At 40.8% G+C, this 19087-nt stretch overlaps 1 protein-coding gene across 11 annotated transcripts in view; it reads left to right on the forward strand.

Annotated features, from left to right (window-relative positions):
• DCLK1 (doublecortin like kinase 1) overlaps positions 1–19087 on the forward strand; it is a gene marked incomplete at both ends in the record, with an annotated part of 316418 nt that overhangs the window by 287145 nt on the left and 10186 nt on the right. For 6 of the 11 annotated variants that reach the window (XM_082675943.1, XM_082675947.1, XM_082675948.1 and 3 more), the window contains 2 exons: positions 1125–1205; positions 11281–11394. In XM_082675943.1, the coding sequence (XP_082532069.1) occupies positions 1125–1205; positions 11281–11394 (195 nt within the window). Of the gene's footprint in view, positions 1–1124; positions 1206–11280; positions 11395–16455; positions 16530–19087 lie in introns of all 11 variants that reach the window. The other 5 variants (XM_082675950.1, XM_082675951.1, XM_082675954.1 and 2 more) reach the window with 1 other exon arrangement.

The following is a 19087-nucleotide window of genomic DNA, read 5'->3' on the forward strand; positions in this document are numbered from 1 at the left end:
TGATGCATATGGGGCCCAAATCTCTCATTTTCTTCAACTGTCCAGGAGTCTACCTCTAGCCATAGGAAAATGTGGGGAATTGGGAGAAGTGTCAAAGAAAAGCCACAAAAGTAAAAGGAGATGGGAAGATATAGCCACAGAGGTGGGGCTGGAGGTGTTTTCACCTGTGAGCAGACAGTTCAGGAACCTGTCCCAAGTCTCAGGGCTGTCACTTCATAACTCAAGGGCTCAAAGTCACTGACCGATAGGACTATCTCCTGCACCCCCATGGCGCCTGCAGACAGCATCACACGTAGATAGTAGTTGCTTTAATTGAATCCTGGCCCAAGTTAGAAAGTGAAGGTAGAATCTCTACATCATTGGAAATAAATCGTCCCTGTCACGGAGCGGTACTCAGAGCCTGTGCTTATGAGGGACCAGGTAACACGCACCTAACCATTTTGTTACACGGTAGCTTCTAATCCAAAGTAGACAGATGTCTGACAGACTCATCATTAAAGCCAAAGCCGTGCTTTTCTGGTGCAAATAAATTTCAGAGCCATTTAATCATTTGCTTCATGATGGTTCTATTTTACTTTTATTGATTGATCTGGAAATTTCTGAATCATTTTCAACAGATTTCCTCTGAATTCTTCGGCTACTAAAGAATAGTTTCTATTTTACCCACTAGCTGTTGGCAATTCCGTATGTCTTTCCTCATTCCTTTCTTTCAAACCAAAATATGCCCTCTTGCAGTTAGGAGGAAAAAAAATCCATTTGTCCCTTCAGCTGCCAAAGCGAAATTTTAAAGTGTTTTTAAAATGTGATTTCTATATTAAATAATTTGGAATCTGTCTTTAAAGTCCAAAGTACTTTATTTCCTTTATACTAAAAATATTTTTATGAAATTGATTTTAATATTTATTTTTTTCTCTCTCAACTACAAGCTATATATTTATAATTCCAAAAATTCACCTTTCCTTTAAAAGGTGTTAGGTAGCTATAGGTAAGTTGAGTCGATATATTCAAGGTCTAGAGCTTTTACAGATGTTTTCCAAACGAAAAGAGAACCTCTGCTCTTGAAAACGCCCGGATTTTTACCTTCAGTGTTAGACACAAATGGCATTGAATGTTTCCTTTCACAGGAGCTCATTACCATGATGCTGTTGGTGGATGTAGATCAGCGATTTTCAGCCGTGCAGGTCCTCGAACATCCCTGGGTTAATGTAAGTAACTTCCTCCCTTCCCTGTATTTACTCGGAACATTCCTTTCTCAAATTGCAGCTTTCCTAATGATGTTGCCTCCTTTTTAAAGTGTTGTGTTTGTGTCTGTTCCTCTCTCTCAAACATGCCAGAACAGTTACAGGATCTCAGCCTTGTTCCACAAGGGCCTCTGATGTATCTGTGCTGACATGTGTTCTCACGGTCCCTTGCACAGAGCATTTCATTTGATTCAGACAGGACTGCCTTCTACCGAGGAACTGCATCCTATGGTCCAGATTAGGGCTGCATCCATCAATAATACAGAGCAGATTTTCTGAGTCAGTGCTGCTTTTGCATCATTTCTACCAAATATACCAGTGACCCAAGGGTCCCCGCATCAGTGTTGGAGTTCTCCAGTGCAGCACTTCTCAAACTTGCCTGTGCTCACAAGTCATGTGGTGGGGGGGTGGGGGGAGGCTTATTAAAGTGCAGATTGTAATGTAGTAGATGTGAGGCTCTGAGTTTCTAAAAGCTCCCAGATGCTGCTGCTGCTATCTGAGTACAAGGTCTGACGAAACTTCTTTAGCTATGAAAGGATTCTCCAGAGCAGAGTCATTATTTTTTGACTCTCTCTCTCTATAACTGATTGAAAAGATTTGTTTTGAATAACAATAATAATAAATATTTAGAGTGCTTAGCTTATAGTGTCTGCCCAGGACCATTTAAGTACCTCACATACATTAACTGATAACCCAGGGGCTGTTGGAACCCCTGCTGGCATGTGTGGAAGTTCCATACCTGGGTCTAATGGTTCTTGCTACCAGAATAGAAGACAGACATAGATTTGGATATAGGTACAGACATGGGACAGGTATAAAATCGTTAGCTCATTGGTATGAATTTTGCCAGCTGCTTCGAGGGATCTGGCTGTAAGATGAAGGCAACAAAATGTTCCACTTCTCTGAATTATCACTTCGGTGATAAGTCAAGTGTATTTTCCCAAGATAACTAATGACTGAGGATGAAGTGTGATTAAAAGCACAGTGTTGAGACAGACTGCATCTGAGGTGACAAGAGCTTGGGGTCTTGTTCATGTTCTGCCACTTGATGCCCATGGTCCTAGGTTCCAGCACTTTACATGCCTGAACCTGGTTCCTCCCACCCCACTTGGAGGTTATATATATATATATATACACACACACACACATATGACAGGAGAATATACAGGAATGCGAGCGTGTATAGGTATACAGCTAAGGTTTGTTAAATATTTTTACACAGCAGAGCTTCCCAACTGGTGTACAGATGTGTGAAGATATTAATCCCCGCAGCCCTTGGGATAGTCAGGCAGGGCTGCCAGAGTCCAGGAGCTGTCACCTCCAGCCTTACAACCTTTGCATTTACCCTACGGTGCTGAACAAAAGTTATCCTTTTCTATGGAGTTGGAAAGGTTAGGAAGCATCTCATGTAAGCCTAATAATAAGCCGCCTACAAGAGAAGCAGGGTGGGTATTATTGTACCCATTTTACAAATGGAAAGACTGAGGCTGTGGTGGATGACTCTTCCAAAGTAGCTGTGCTTATGGTTGAGCCAGAATTTGCAGGCAGGCACTTCAAGCCCATTTCCTTTAAAGTCCCGTGCACCACACTGCATCACCCTCTCTCTGTTATACATGAAAGCACTGTGAATAGTGCAGAAGAGTGCACTATATGTACACCAGCATCGTTATAATGATTGTTCATACAAGGTCGCAGTCTTTCCAAAGTAACTTACCTGGGTCGTGGTGCCTCTCCCTTAGACGTGCAGGGTGGAAGAGGCACAGGCCAGCTGCAGGCTCTCCTAGTGGCAGCAGCTGGTTTGGACTGATCTACATGCTGATTAAAAGTCCACGGTCCACAAACTGTCAAATTGCATGTTAGCGCTGGAAACACTGAGAGTGTGACCACACAGAATACAGTGGAAAATCCGAATTTGAAACACGGCCTTTGAAGGCTCACAAAGAGCCGTGGAGGAGAGAGATTACAAATAGCCATTTTAGAGTTTGAAATACATTTTCATCAGAGGACACCCCCTGTCGGGCCCGCTCTCCAGGAGCTCTGTCTGATACAACAGTCACATGGCAGTGAGAGAAGAGCCACCCCAGCTGGCCTGTGTGGGGAGGGTGCCCTGAGAGGCTTCCCAGAGGAGGAGATGCCAGAGCTTCTTCCTGGAGGAGGCTGGGAAGAGATGTCCTGCAGGGCCAGCTCAGGCAGGATATGGATATTTGCTATAAGATAACTGTGAATGTGAGCACATTTGTCTATACATGTGAGAGGCCTGGGGTGTTATTGGAAACAAAATAATCCCTTACCCTGATTCCAGACCAAATGACCCTATGTCAATATATTCCAACTCAGTTGGGTAGAGACACAAAATTAAGACGACTTCTGGCTGTTGCCTTTGAAAAATTAGGTTGTTCATTTTCCTAGGGCAGTGTATACATGTCTCAGTGGTAACTTTCTTCCTTCTCAACCTGCTTTGTGCACATGGTCCCACTTTGCTGACAATTAGGTGCCACAGCTCCCTCTGGACCTTGGACTTCTGCTGTCATTTTAGTTTTCCCTCTCAGATTCCCTAAAAACATTTTCTAAGAGCAAGGATAACATTTAAGGCATTGTCTAGGAGATTTAAAAATTTTAAATACCCTTTAATATAATTATAACAGACCTTAGATTCTAAGGGGAAAAAAGATAGCAATTTTGGCAAAAAACTTAACATATAAAGTGATTGCTTAATTTTTGAAATTACAGAGTAAATAACTAAGTTAGAAATTTGATTATTTTCTTTATCTCAAAATAACAAATGAAAAAAATATGTATATAAGCATTCACAACCAGCATTTAGTGTTTGTTGAGGTCTCCGAGTGCAATAAATGAACCTAGCAATCAGAATAAATAAATTAGGGATGTAAAGGAAGCCCATTTAACAAGACATGTCGCATTTGGCAATCAGATTATATCTGATCACTGCAGAGGGTGCTACCTAAGGGGGGAAAAGTAATAATAAGTGTATGAGCCCTAAGGAAGTCGTCAGAAAGCTCTTCCCCCGTTCCCGTTTGTCCGAATTTTCTCTATCGCATAAACGATGCCCTTTTCACCTGGCGCACTTGGAATTGAAAAGGCAGTCTCATGAAACAGAGAGCAGAGCGCAAGGGCAACAGAATAGAAAAATCTAGTCAGCAAAAGTCACTTGCTTTAACCTTACTCCAGGTGCTTCCTCTAGGCCCCCATTTATTTTTTATACACTCTGAGTGCCCTTTGGTGTCCTGGACCTCTGCTCTGTTATTGGAAGAGCCATGAGTGAGGCCTCTCAGTGGATGGTTCTAACCAGCCAGAGGACAAAGGCAGCATCAGCGTGTGCAGCCAGGTATCTGGGAGAGGGATGTAGACCCCCGGAAGGAGCGCCAGCTCACCTTGGGTAACCTTGGGACAGTCATTTCATGCCTTTGAACCTGTTTTTCTGTCTGTGAAATGGGAGATAAGAGAATCAACTTCTCAGGTTATGAGGATAGAGAGAGGATTTTATATCTGGAAGTCCTGAGCAGACAGTCTTAAGTGCTCATACGCTGTAGATACTTGGTAAATATTTGGTGAATTTGAGTCTGAGGAAGGCCGAAACTCCATCATCTGTAGCTACGAGCTGATGAAATGGAAACTGTGATCAACGCTGGCGTGTGAGAAACTTGATTAAGGTGGAAGCCCCTCATCCAAAAAAATGACCCTGTTCGTGTGCTCCGAACTCCATGTAGATAATGTGATGAACAGCTTGTTGCGTTCTCCAGTGTCACAGCCATCTCTTAAGGTAGCTGCAAAGCACCAACAGGAATTTCCCTAGCTAAATTTATTTACCTTATTACTCATATAGTGGAGAACCATATGATTTAGGCTCATATCATATGAGAGTGGAATAGGCAGTAATAATATATCTGGATCATTCCAGGGATTAGGGAGAAGGTTGAGTCACTTTCTCCCCAAATGATATTTTGTTGGTAGAAAATGCAGGTTAGTGATTAAGTTCATAAGCTTAAATGACAGTTCCAAAGTTTTGTGGTTTTTTTTTTTGCTGTGTAATTAGGATTAAATTATCAGCAGTCTATTTCAAATAGATTACTATTACTGGATTTTTATTTTCAAAGTTTTGACCTACCTTATCCCATTGTTATTCTCCTCATACCATCTGTGTTCTACCTTCAATTTTTTTCCTGATGAGGAAGATGAGGCTTAAAGAAGTCTCTAGCACGAAGCTCAGTGGGGTCTCTAGCATGAGGTCCGATGCCTGGGTTTTGCCTCTAGAGATTCTGATCCTGATCTGCACTGGCATCTAGGCATTGGGAATTTTAAAGGCTCCCAGGTGACTATAATGTGAGACCAATATAGAGAACCTCTGTCCTGCTGGAAAGGACTGGTTTAAATAAGTCAAGTGTAGTTACTTAGCTGGTGCAAGACTTACTGTCATCTTCCTGGCCTTTAAATTTTATTTTCCCTCCTTTTTCTCATGTACCTCTTTTGAAAAGATACTGCTAAGCCAAGATATTCAACACGAAATAAAGAACCCGAGGAAGAAGAAAAAACAAGAGCCTAGATAATATGCTTTTTATTCTATGCTCATAAAAATCAATGCTACCCATACAAAAATATATAAGCATTCCTCTAACTGTTGTTAGAAATTAAGAGAACTCCCAATGATACTGTAATAATAAATAAAACCACCTATCTGTATGTACAACTTATAAATAAAGTTGTAAATGATGACATGGGATTCCACTTTCCATTGGGGCATCTCACCCTCTCCTTTCTCTAAGGTGGATCTGAATTTACTTCACATTTTCTCCCCGAGAGCAGAGTGAATTGTAGACATAAAGGATACGTAGGGCCAAGCTGAGAGATTCAGAAATCCTGGGATGTTGCACAACTGGGGAAGGTTAACAAGAGTCGAGGGGGCACACTCTGGCCTGTGAAATGGACCCGCTACTGGAGAGTGTGCTAACGTACCTGGGATTGTTTAAAACGAAGTCGGGATATCCTGGTAGTGAATATCAGACTGCTCAAGACTGCCATGCTTCCCATAAATTTACAGCTATTATTAATACTAGAGTCTGGCAATGAGTAGACTGAGAACCAGATCCATGATTCAAAAACAAAACTCCATGAAGGGAGGAGGGTTTCCTAAAGCATGACCCCTGGAATGGCTTCCTGGAGGAAAGAGAGGAATTCACTCTGCTGAATGACTTCACAACCGAGCCCCTCAGCCCTCCTGACGGCTCCTCCCCAACATCCGCTAGAGGAGCGGGGACCAGGAGGCTAGGTCTCCCCCAGACAGCTGGGAGGGTTCATTTTCCATTTTGCAAACTAGTTTTGTTCTTGTCAGTTGCAACGCTTTGTCAAGGAGTGGATGGGGATTTTCTAAACCAAAAACCGCTAACAAACCACAACCAGCCCGCGTCAGACTTCAGAAACTCCTCCCGGAGACTCCACACCAGAATGTATGGTAATAATACGAGAACTATCTGTAGCCTACTGCCAGGTTTGTCACGTTTGGAAAATTCATAGCACATTTTTGGCACATAATCTATTCACAATAGTGGCGATGAAGATGTATATATAAAAATGTATGCTTTTAATGGCCCTATTTATTTTATTGATGCAAGATAGTAAGTTAGCTAAATCTCTATCATCAATCTGGATGCCTCAGGTACAGCTTAGGGCCCTGCTAAGCCAGTTGCTTGTCTTTTAATCCAGTTATGCTCAAAGCCTTCAAAATTGTTAGAGACTGCAGATTTTTTAGTTGCTGGTGTGTGTGTGTGTCTGTCTGTGTGTGTGTCTATGTGTCTGTTTGTGTGTGCACACTCGTGTATATGTGTTTTACCTTCTCTGGCGGAGGCACTTTAATTCATTGGGAAAAAAAATCCTGAAATGTTTTAAGATTTATGCAGTCAAAAGCATCCCTGGCAACTTGTAAGGATTGTTTCACTACTTTCATTGCTTCAACATGAACTAATAACCCATGGGAAGCTAAAACCTTCACTAGAATTTAAAGCTGGAGGCCTGAACCCCCAGGCCCCAGCATCTGAAAGAGTTGCTAGGAGTCTGACAGGAGATTAGGGCCAGGACAGAGCTGGGAAATGGTAACAAAGTCCATCGTGAGGTTGGTGAGAGAGCCAGCTTTTAGCTGGAAGACTGGCAGGGAAAAAAAGCCAGGTAAAGGGGAATTTCTGGCAGAGATGGCAGTGGTGGGACTGTGAGGAGATGGGACTGCAGTAAGGGCTGATTCTCCCTCAGCAAGTTAAGTAGAGGCTGCTCCGATGGGGTCCCTACTGTTTGTTTCCTCCATATCTGCCCTCATTCAGTCACAGGCCCACACTGTGACCCAGGGCACCTTCCTGTCACCCTGTGTCAGCCAGGCCTTCTGGCAGTGCCTGCTCCGCAGAGGATTCCAGAGCCCCGGCCCTCATGGGCCACGTTCCCGTATCCCAGATGAGTGGATGCCCAGCATCTCCTGGGCAGAGAAGTCCCTAATTTCTAACTACATTCCTGTGGCCCCAGAAGTGCTCAGCATCCCTTTTACTGACCTCTGTCCAGATACTTCCCAGGCTCCCTTAAAGCCCTGTCCAAATATTCTCTGTTTCTTTCAGCCCCTAATGCAGCCCTCCTTACCATCGTGTGGCTTTCATCGTGGAAAAGATGACTCATTGCGTCCTTCCATTTCACAATTCTGGACCTCTTTTAGTAACCAATGCCCCTGATGCACTTGACAATGCAACACAGTGTGGTGGGAAGACCACAGAGTTCCAACCTGTTTCAGGCCTGACTCAGCCAGTTTCTAGCCCTGTGACCTTAAGCAAATTTTTTAAACTTGCAGAGCCTCAGTTTGCTCATCTTCAAAATGGGACTAACAGTGCATGTTGTAGAAGGTAATCTGAGGACTAAGGAGATCGTATATGTAACTTGTTAGCCACATAATGGTTATCTCATGTCACCTTCCTCTCCGTGCATTTGTCTTTTAACTCTGCTTCTTTCCTTACCCTTTTCTCTCCTTACTATTTTATAATCTAAAGCTCATACAAATTGCTTTGCCTTGCGTAGCCTGGAGCTCTATTAAGAGATGACTAGAAGTACCTGTATAATTTGGGGAGTGAGGCCCAATTGGGCACCACTGTATCCGGCTGCCCCCTTTCCTTCAGGCAGGACCCCAAATTATGCCCGAGATATGACACTTAAAGGCACATCAGTTCGTCCCTTGTCAAATGTTTAACTCCTCCCCAAAGTCTAATTTAGATTCCAAGGGCTGTTGTTTCATACACCATTTAAAAAAAAAAAAGTGTTTTACATACACCATTGAATTCACCCTTGTGTTTAAAACTCTCGACTGTATAATCCTAATTCTCTGTGGTTGGCTTGCAACTTCTCTTTCACTTGTAGAGTCGGGAAGTGAATAAAGGGAGGGTGGTCCTTCACACTTCCTGCACTTACACCCCTCTTACTTTTTTAAATGTTTTAAATTTTTATTTATTTATTTATTTTTGGCTGTGTTGGGTCTTTGTTGCTGCGTGCGGGCTTTCTCTAGTTGCGGTGAGCGGGGGCTACTCTTCGTTGCGGTGCGCAGGCTTCTCATGGCGGTGGCTTCTCTTGTTGCGGAGCACAGGCTCTAGGTGCATGGGCTTCAGTAGTTGTGGCTCGCAGGCCCTAGAGTGCAGGCTCAGTAGTTGTGGCACATGGCTTAGTTGCTCCGCGGCATGTGGGATCTTCCCAGACCAGGGAATGAACCTGTGTCCCCTGCATTGGCAGGCGGGTTCTTAACCACCGCGCCACCAGGGAAGCCTTACACCCCTCTTATTAAAGAGTACTGCTTTATTCCTAATTGAGACCAAGGCTTCCAGCTCCAGATGTTCTGGGGACTCATCTGTGGCCAGTTCTCTCCTGCTCTTTCAGCTTTCTCGCCATCACTCTCCCATGGAAACTCTTAACTAGAGGTGGAATGGTTGACTCATTGTTTGGCAAACATGCCTTGTGGCTTCCCACTCAGGCACATCTGTGCACCAACATCACCTCCCCCCTCTCTACCTGTCAGTGCACTCCCACCATCAAGGACCTGCTGGAATCCCGTATTCCTCGTGAAGTTTGCGCTAACTGAAAACATGTCCTCTCTCCTCTGAAGTTCTGTGTTTCTAGCTGAGCCATGTGGCACACTGCCTGGTAACAGGTCTTTCTTATCTTATTGGTCTGTTTTACTGTTTGACGTGGGGTGTGCAAACTTTGTCTCCTAGTTAGCCCGCGAGGGTCTGGCAGACAGCAATCATTTCTTCTCCCCACCCTGCCATCCCCAATGCAGCCCTGCATATAGTAGGTACTTCAGTTGACCCTGTTTCCATTCCGAGTATCATCCCACTGGTACCCTAATTGACCTTCATTTTCTGTTTCCACAATTTTTTTTTTAAAATTTTGAATACACTCTGCATCATTGGAAAGCCTCCTTCTTCTAGATTTGGTTTCAGATGTGACTCAATAAGCAAAATAATTGTTCCTTCTTCTAGCCATTAATAAATCAGCCCAAGAATATCATAAATTGAGCATCCACTGTGTGCAGGGCACTGAGCCAAGTGCTTATATTAAAGATTACAGAAAACATGGAAGATGTGGTACAAAAGGGCAAGAGTTCATTTTTATATATATATATATAAACGTGTATAAGTTATATATATATATATATATACACACACACACACACACAATCACCTAACACCAAAAAGAATGTAAATAGTGCAAATATATATAATGAAAAAAGCATTAGGAGTTTATAGAACAATTTTAATGGATTGTGCTTAATAGGCAGAAAATGTTTTGGAACAGGTGATTTGGACTCAAGTTTGGAAGAAAAAGAGGGACCACAGGGTCCATAAGAGCAAAGCCCATGAGTATTTTTGGCCACTATTATTTCCCCATCAGTTACTGTAGTGCCTGGTCCAGCCAAATGCTGAAAAAAAGAGTAAATCCCATATGGAGAGACCAGGTTATGTAAAAGAGCAAAGCATGCTGTGCTTGGAAAGCAGCAAATTTATTTTCTTGGGTGGAGCCAAGAAATTCCATGCAAAGTCATGGAGAGGAAGGAGAGAAAGAAAATGATGAATGGCACTGAAGTCTTGCCAGGAATTTTGGTTTAAATAGATAGTAACAAACACTTAATTATTCATTCATTCACTTATTCCACAAATTTTATTAAGCATCTACTATGTGCCAAAGTACATGCTAAGACCCGGGGATTCTGTAGTGAACAAAACACACTCTCTGTCTTCAAGGATCATGCAGTCTCTTCATCACACACTAGTAAGTGGTGTTACATACTTATGACTCCGATTCTTGTTATTCTAACAGTATTTAGCAAAGGAGAGAAATCTGTCCAGTCTCCATCATAGATGGCTCAGGCAGAGAGCAGAAGCCTTAGTTAAAATGAGCTCCAATGCAGAATATGTCATAATAACAGATGATATGAAGGCAGCAAGGAGGATTTAAAACTTAAGGAAGAACTTTCCACCTGGAAGGTTGTGTGGGATTATAGAATGGATGATCGAGTAGCTGTGGCACCAGCTTGAGTTTATTTACGGGCTCCTGCCTGAGCCCAGGTCCGTCAGTTTCCCTTGGCTTTGGGTCGGTATGATGGGCTAAGAGGATAAAACTTTGGGGTTAGAAAAAAAAATGTTTAGATTGATTTTTTTTTTTTTTGGTTGTCCAGATTAACTTGCTCTTTGACATATGTCTCTAGAGCGATGGCTGAAATCAATTTTATTAGAAACCAAAAACAGAAATAAAATTTTTTATTTAGGGACAAAGTCAGAGGGTAAGAAGACACAGCAAATTAATTTTAGAGCAAATGTGGAAATGAAGGAGCCCTTGAAGCAGTACTTGCTACAACAGTGTTTAATGAGAGGACATTGGTTGGTTTCTTCCTGAAATGTTATGAACTTTAAGATTACTGCCTGCTACTAGAATATCTTGGCCTCATTTTCTATTTATCTCATTTTTTTCTTCTACTCCTTTTTTTAAATTTTTTATTTTTTTTTCCCAGGATGACGGCCTCCCAGAAAATGAACATCAGCTGTCAGTAGCAGGAAAGATAAAGAAGCATTTCAACACAGGACCGAAACCGAATAGCACAGCAGCTGGAGTTTCTGTCATAGCAGTAAGCATCTGAAATATCTACCTATAACTTTTTCAAAGCACTCCCTCTAAGAGATGGGCATTACTCAGGAGATTCCACCCAGAGACAGCAGAATGGGTCATTTCTTTAGACAGCTCGACCATTTAAAGCACTGGGGGAGGTCTGGGGCTTATATATATGATGTGTTTTTGCTGATCATTTCCCTGGGAGTCACATCATTATCCAACACCTCCAGGGTGCCTTGCAGTATATATTAATTTCATGATTTATTTGTTAAAACAGAAAACCTCCCCCACATTGGACTCTGTGCCAATGCAAACTTCTGGGCTCTGAGAAAAAGAGTTCCTAGTGTCCTTTTGCCAGGACCTGGCAGGGGAGGGGAGGGGAGCTGAAAGAGAGGACATGGCAGAGAGAGACTGGAACACTATAGATCTTTGTACAAGCCGTAAACGAAAGCCAAAAACGTGGCAGGACGCTTACCCAGTGAGATTTTCAGTGAAACTGAATTGCTGTGAACACCCAAAGAAATCAGGATTTCTTGCTCCTTAGAAATTTCTGTTTTCAAAGCGGAGAGTCTTTTAACATTTACCATTTTGTTGATGTGGCTGCAGGAGAATTTTTTTTTTTCCTGTTCCATACATGCAGACATACACTACATGCAATTTGATAGCAGCTCTAGGCAAAGATTAAATTGGGCAGAGAAATAATGAAACCTCATACTTCCCAGTGTCATATTCTAGAGTAAATATATTCAAGTCCCAGATTACTTGAGTTTTAAATAATTGCCTCTTTTTTTCAGAGTACATACATTTTTACAGCATATTCAATGTGAAATCACTTGAGCTGTTTTTCTTTTTTAAAACAAAGAACTTAGACACTATGATCTAGAATTTTAAAAAATATTTATGCTCCTAAACATACATCATGCTCGTCAGCAATACTGAATATTTAACTACTTCCATGGGTGTTTTTCTTTTCTTTCTCTTTTTCTTTTTTGGTGGTGCTAGAACTCCAGGTAAAGCAAAAGATAACTAAGTGACCTATTTGATACAACCAATCCCAGATCTGGGTTACTAAATATTTAATAGGAGTTTCCAGAATTGGCAGGTGGCACGAACGCATGCATATACTTTTCTGGACTAGTTGCATTTCATGTTTTTTGATTGAACCCTTTCAGCAGGGAGTTACACAAGTATGAGTTACTGGTTCAGGAGTACACTGACAGCGCTAAATAGAATGCATACTCTTTCCCCATGCTCCTCAGCGCTCCTGGGGATTTAACATTGCAAGTTATTCTTCTGGCCCTCTCTCTCTTTAGTTCTTTCTAAGGAAATTCAGTGTAGAAGCGCAGTGTCCTTCCTGTCTTCATCGATCGTCAGCATTCTTTGTTATCAGCTAATATTCAATCAGTAATTTTTGAAAGTAACAATCTCATGGTGCTTCTCAGGGAAACCAGACATTCTATCCTCTGTTTTCATCATTCATGTAAGACACAAGTATATTCCAAAATGTTTGTTTCCACAATTTTCTTTTGGAATGGACTGCCAGCACACTTGTCCATGAAAAGAACTGCTTTTCTGCTCCTGCTGAGGGCTTACAACTGCTAGAGAGGGTGCTTTTTCCACCTCTGTCATTTTGGGTTTTGTTTCGTTTTTCGTGGTCTTTTAGTTTAACTAGTCTTTGGTTAGTTTGCCTTGGTTGCTCAAGAATGCTTTGTTCACGGTATTCTGGGAGACTTGTAATGACTGAGAGCAGGAACTTCAGGGTAATTCTCCAATGAACAGACAACACAGATGGGAGGGGAAATGCTACTTTAATCAAACCTGGATAAATTTTGAAACCTAATCCATGTGAGTTTATTAAAACATCAACTAAGTAGATCTCCAAAAAAAACTTCAGTTAGTATTTGAAGATTAAAGGTCCAACTGATTTCTTTTTTCTATGACTGGACCATTTTGAATGCAATTTAATATCAGTTTCTCAGTTCATCACTAATATGTTTCCGTGGAGACTGTACCAACTGGTTAATATAAATCGTAAAATGGGCTGTGTGATGCTGAGTTGTGCATTAGTTGCAAGCTTATTTAATCTCTTTATCCACTACAAAGTTGTGAAAAAAATCAACTCAGGCTAAAAATAATTGACATTTTGGAGAAATATCTGAAAAAGTGCCTTGTCAATTCTAATGTTGCACAATTCACATGTTGAACACTATCAATAGTTCAAACATGAAAGAGAATATGGCTGCAAATTTCAGGGGGTATTTCAGGAGAAGCTGGCCGGCCATAATATATGCATTTATGCATCTTCTCCAGAATGCTTTTCCCTCATAAATGTCCACACCCTCCATAAGAACCTGGGGTAGGTCACTAGGTGCAGGGCAGGGCTGGGAGATAGAAACGAGCCAGGTTGGCTGCCTTTGTTATTAACTTTCAAAATAGCACTGGATAAGTCAATGTATACCTCATAACCATGTTCCCATTCTTAAAGTGCACAGAATTAGACTCAGGGGACCATCACAAGATAAAGGAGCCCTGGCATTAAATAATATCCCCAACTCAAGCTAAAGTATAATTGCAAAGGAACAATCTTCTGCTGTGAGACAGAATGTGAGAGGTTGAAGGAATAGCTTTCATAAATGGTGCATTCTCTAAAGATCATTTGACAATTTAATAATGGAATATAATTGATTCACCCACATGATAGAAATTTCTGTAATTAATATAATACTATTATGACTTCTATTTGATAGACATAGGAAAAAAAACCTGATTTCAGCATAGATTTCATGCAGACAGAATTTTTTCCCATGGGCATGAATGCTTTCCCCAGAGGCTATCAAATGATGTATTTTATTTTAAACTGCCTCTATTATAGGAGTGCTTTTTCGTAAATTATATACACCCTTTAAAATTAAAATATATATATACTGTTTAGAACAGAGTATCAGCTTGTTTTTTTCAAAAAATCAGCAATTAAATCATTGGTCTTTAACCGGTAGTTCTCTTTCCTTAGTTAGAAACCTCACTATCTGCTCATAAAAGAATTCATGACACTTTTTCTTTCTCGGAATGACAAAGGAGAAAAGAGCATACTGTCATAACAAACAGACTCTAATCACAGGTGTAATTTATGACATGAGTGTAGTTTAACATGCATTCATGGTTCTGAACCTTAATGTTTTCTGTTCGTGTTGTCATTTTTTTCTTCTCTTCCTCCCACCCCCTACATTATTAAGATCAAAGAGAGGACAAATGATAACTTTATATTAAGGTCCTCGAGTTGGCTGGGAGAGTAATTACCAGCTGGAGGCTCACGGGCATCATAGAGCCCTTCTCGAAGGAGAAAAGGTATCTGACATTTAGGTCAGGTGACATGATTAGGTGGAAACCCATTGCTGTCCTTATAACTACAACAGTCTGCGTCCATTGTTCCTCCACTGCCTTTCCCAGTGGTCGGGGGATTAAAACCAAACCAAACCAAACCAAAGAAACCCAGAACAGAGCAGAGAAAGGGAAACAAAAGGTTATTAAAATGCAATTTATAGACATAAAATGGAATTAGAGATGACATTTTAACGGCCGACTTCTTGAGAGCCGAGGGATGGGAGGGAGGCATTATTAGATTTGCTCAGCTTGATGAAGAACCGATGACTCAGATGTCACTTCCAATTTATTTTTCCTCATTTAATGCTGTTTATTATTTTAACCAACAATTTTCCTAATGCTTTTGAGTTCTTCTTTTGCATTTTGGTCGTGCAAATAGAGCATTTCAGTCTAATTGAACAAATCCATACTAATCAATGGGCAAATAATTGTGATAGTGGGAAGCTTCCTTCTAAAGCGAGAGGCCTCTGCACTGGGGCATTCCCAAATGCGGAGTTATGGGGCACTTTGCCTGTAGATGGCAATAAAGAGCCAGTTACTGAGTAGCCATCCCTGGGCTGAAACAGAAATGCAGGCCTTCATCTTCCTAACAGCAAGTGTACTTCAATTTTTTTTTCTAAATAAAACGAACTGTACATTTTTAAAAAGATTAAAATCTCACATTGCTGTTCCGTGAACACTGGGATAGCCTAGTTTATAATCAGAATACCGAATCTTCTGAGCAGTTTTTAGTTTAACCAAGTGCCCCGGCATGTTTTTGAAATGCCTTTGTGAAATTTGTAGTAGAAACTGTCATCAGCATCATGCCAGTACCACACTTGAAAGCATTCATGAGCCTCTCCAGAAAGAAAGGTGGTCAACTTGCATCCTCTCATGGGCAGAATGGGGGAGTGGGCATACAGCATGATTATTGTTTCTCAAATCTGGGGACTGAATCTTTTATTCCTAGGTAGCCAAAGGCTAACAACTTATTCCAGGAGGAACAACTTTGAGAACTTACCCTGTCTTCTATTTATTGTACCTTTTGTTAATCACAAGCACTTAACTGTACATATGCATTTTTAATATACAGCGAAAATTATTTTTCATTTTATTTTCTTGGAGAAAATTTACTGTTTTATACCATACCTTTTTAGTTCAGAAATGTAATTGATTCACCTTTAAGAACAGCTCTGCTTCTGAAGATTAACTCTTAAAGAAAGAAATCCAAATTGCTGTGATTTATGGGGATTCAAAACTTGATTCTTTTCTACTTTTATTTCATATTTATGAAGGCCTCAAACATAAGCTTCATGGGGTAAGATTTGGGGGGTGGGCGTCCAATCTGCTTTCTCTTAGGTGGCTAAAGCTGATTTCAGCACTTTATTGTAAAGCATTTTCCATTGCTCTAGAATATGAAGACGTGTTTATATCTTTTGCAATTGAGAGGATATTATTAAGTGTGCATTCAAAACCTTGTTTGACAAATTAGATCTTTTCTAACAAACTGGCCTCCGAGATATTCATGGGGGATTAGTGTCTTTTCTCGCCTTTTTTATTTTCAATGTGCAGATTTAGGATATTAGCTAGTCACCCTGCAGAAGAGGCATTGTAACTCTATATACATATATAGTCGATGAAGAACAGCTTGGTCTGGAGTCTTAATACTTTAGCACAATGTCGATCCACTGAGTTGCCCCCATTTCTCTCTGCTCAGCTGGACCACGGGTTTACCATCAAGAGATCAGGGTCTTTGGACTACTACCAACAACCAGGAATGTATTGGATAAGGTATGAGATGGTGCAGCTCAAGTCAGTGTTTCCATGGCAACGTGCTGGCAGTCTCCATTAACCAGTTCCTTCAGTGGATAAACATGCTTTTGATTTGTTATCCAGTCCATATGCTGCTTTATCAGTTTCATTTTAATCTTGATTGAGATGCCACACCCCCTCATTCTTTTTTTCACCCCATTATTCACACTGACATTTGCCAGCTTTCTTTCCATTGCACATGCTCAGTATCAATTTTCCTTACAGTTAAAAGGACAGTATATTTAGTGTTAATGTCAAAGCATTTGCCTGATGTTGCTAATTAAAACAATGATTTCTAGTGTTTTGTCCCTTAACAAATGGAAGAACAATAGTACCTTAGTATATGTTCTATAGAAGTATATACTGTCATTTTAAAATCATCAAGCCTGACCTTAACCTTAGTAGATGGATGAAACAATGCATTTACACCTTAGTCATAGAAGCTCCTCTGAGCACAGTGAGCTATAGAATGCATTGTGTGTGTTGGTAAGCTTGTGTTTTCAAATCCTCCACCTTTTTGTTTCATTTTGTTTTTGTTTTATTGTTACCTCTCTCCCCCTGGAAATCCCTTTATGTACTAGCTATTGCATGAACTTATTTTTCGATATTTTGTAACGGTCAGATTACTTAGCTGGCTTATCTGCTCAAGCAAAAGGGACTATGGGAGGTATCGATTTTTTTTTAACTGGGTTAAGAATTCTATCCAATCGTTTTCTATTCCAGTCAACTGCACTGGCATTTCCTTCAAGGGGCATTGTTTGTGTCTCTTTAAGTTATCCACAGGCAGGATGAGTTTTGATGATATGAGGAATGAACTCTGAGAAGTGCTAGGCAACTTTTCTCCTCCATCTTAATGTTTCTGAAATGATCTCCAGGTAAAGCTCCACATCTTAGCGTTTGCTAAGAAAAAATTCCACTGGGTTTGGCATTTCCCCCAAACGATGGTGCCTTATGCTGTTCATGGAATAGATCAAGTTGTTTTAAAAAAAAAAAAAAAAAGGAAAGAAAAGAAAGAATAACATATATAATATACAATTTAACCCCCAATTATTACTCCTAATTTTTTAGTCTAATTAGACACTAGAATCAAAGGCATTAGAGATGCAGAAAAGGCCACCCTTTGACAAACTCTCCAAATATCTAAGATCATGATATTTCTAAGCCTGCTGAAAGCAAGAAAATACCCAAACTTCAATAAATATCAAAGTCAGTTTTACACAGAAGGCTGTTTGTATCTTCTAGACATATCTGCATACAGGAGTTGCACACTCACCTTTTTATTTACCTAAATAAATAGCTTTATAGATACAGAAAGAACTTTTTTATTTTTCACCTTTCTTTTGTGGGGGGGGGTGCGAATCAATCATGATTTGCCTTTGTGCAGACTCTTTACATGGAAGATGATCCATCCATCTTTTACTTTTTCCTGAAAGATAATACACATTTTGAAGAGTGCACATCTCAACGTAGCCCTAAGGGTAAATGCTGACCTGCAGTCTGTCCGCATTAATTAGCTTTGCCTGGTTTTGTTCTTTCTATAAATCGAATCATGCTCCATCCTTTTTTAATTGTATGTCTCCTAACCTCAGGCATATTAACCAAACATTTATGAGTTTAGTTGATATACAATTAAAAATAGGCATCAAACATGTCTAATTACAGTTGTGCATATTTGTATAACACAAATTACACATAAATTTCAAAAAAAAACCTCTAGAAAATTATATTACTAAATTGGTGGGCTTAGGGGTGAGTGCAAAACACCAAATAAACAGTAATTAATAAACGTAGCCAAGTATAAAAAGGTCATTTGACTAAAATCCTAGCGATGGTTCCCATCAGCAGACAAAATGACACATCCCTGAATAATGGGCAGGAGCAGATGGAAGATAATCTCTTTTTTCTTTCCCACATAAACTGCTCTGCTTTCCAGCTGGGGGCAGTAACAACAACGTTTATAGATAATGCTGTACTAAACAGCACACCCAGTATGTAAAGCTAAATTGGAGAAATGATGCTAAAAACTCATCGGCGTATATGCTTAATTAGGAAGTTTTATAATGCCATTTAGCCCGGAACGAACACACTCTCCTCACTGATTGCAGATGCCCGCCTTTTATCTCCTTGGAAGTGGGAGCATTTGTCTAACCATGGTGGCAGCCAACTTTTTAACATAAGCAATCATTGCAGGTGAAACATCCCCACTCCCAATTGTTGTGTTTACAAGTGCTCCTGGCTGTTTTCACTGCTCTGAGCGGAACGCCTGGGAGAGGAGCTTGTGTTTTGTAAAGCAGCTCACATCAGGGCAGAGGCTTGGGAAATGGCTCTTCGGGGTGCCCAGAATTGGCATGTCCCTCTTAGTAGGCTTTTTGGGGATTGGAGACATGGTGGGGGCCATGCCTCCTCCTTGCATTCATTCTCCTGCCTCGAACAGAGGGATGCTTCCAAGCGGTAGCCAGGGCAGCAGCATCCTGCATAGCTTCCTTTTCTGGGAGACCTTTTGCTCCTGTGCCCCAGAGTCTGGAGGTGAGCCTCTC

This window comes from Grampus griseus, assembly GCF_964374135.1.
Source record: "Grampus griseus genome assembly, chromosome: 18".
In the NCBI taxonomy this organism is placed as follows: domain Eukaryota; kingdom Metazoa; phylum Chordata; class Mammalia; order Artiodactyla; family Delphinidae; genus Grampus; species Grampus griseus.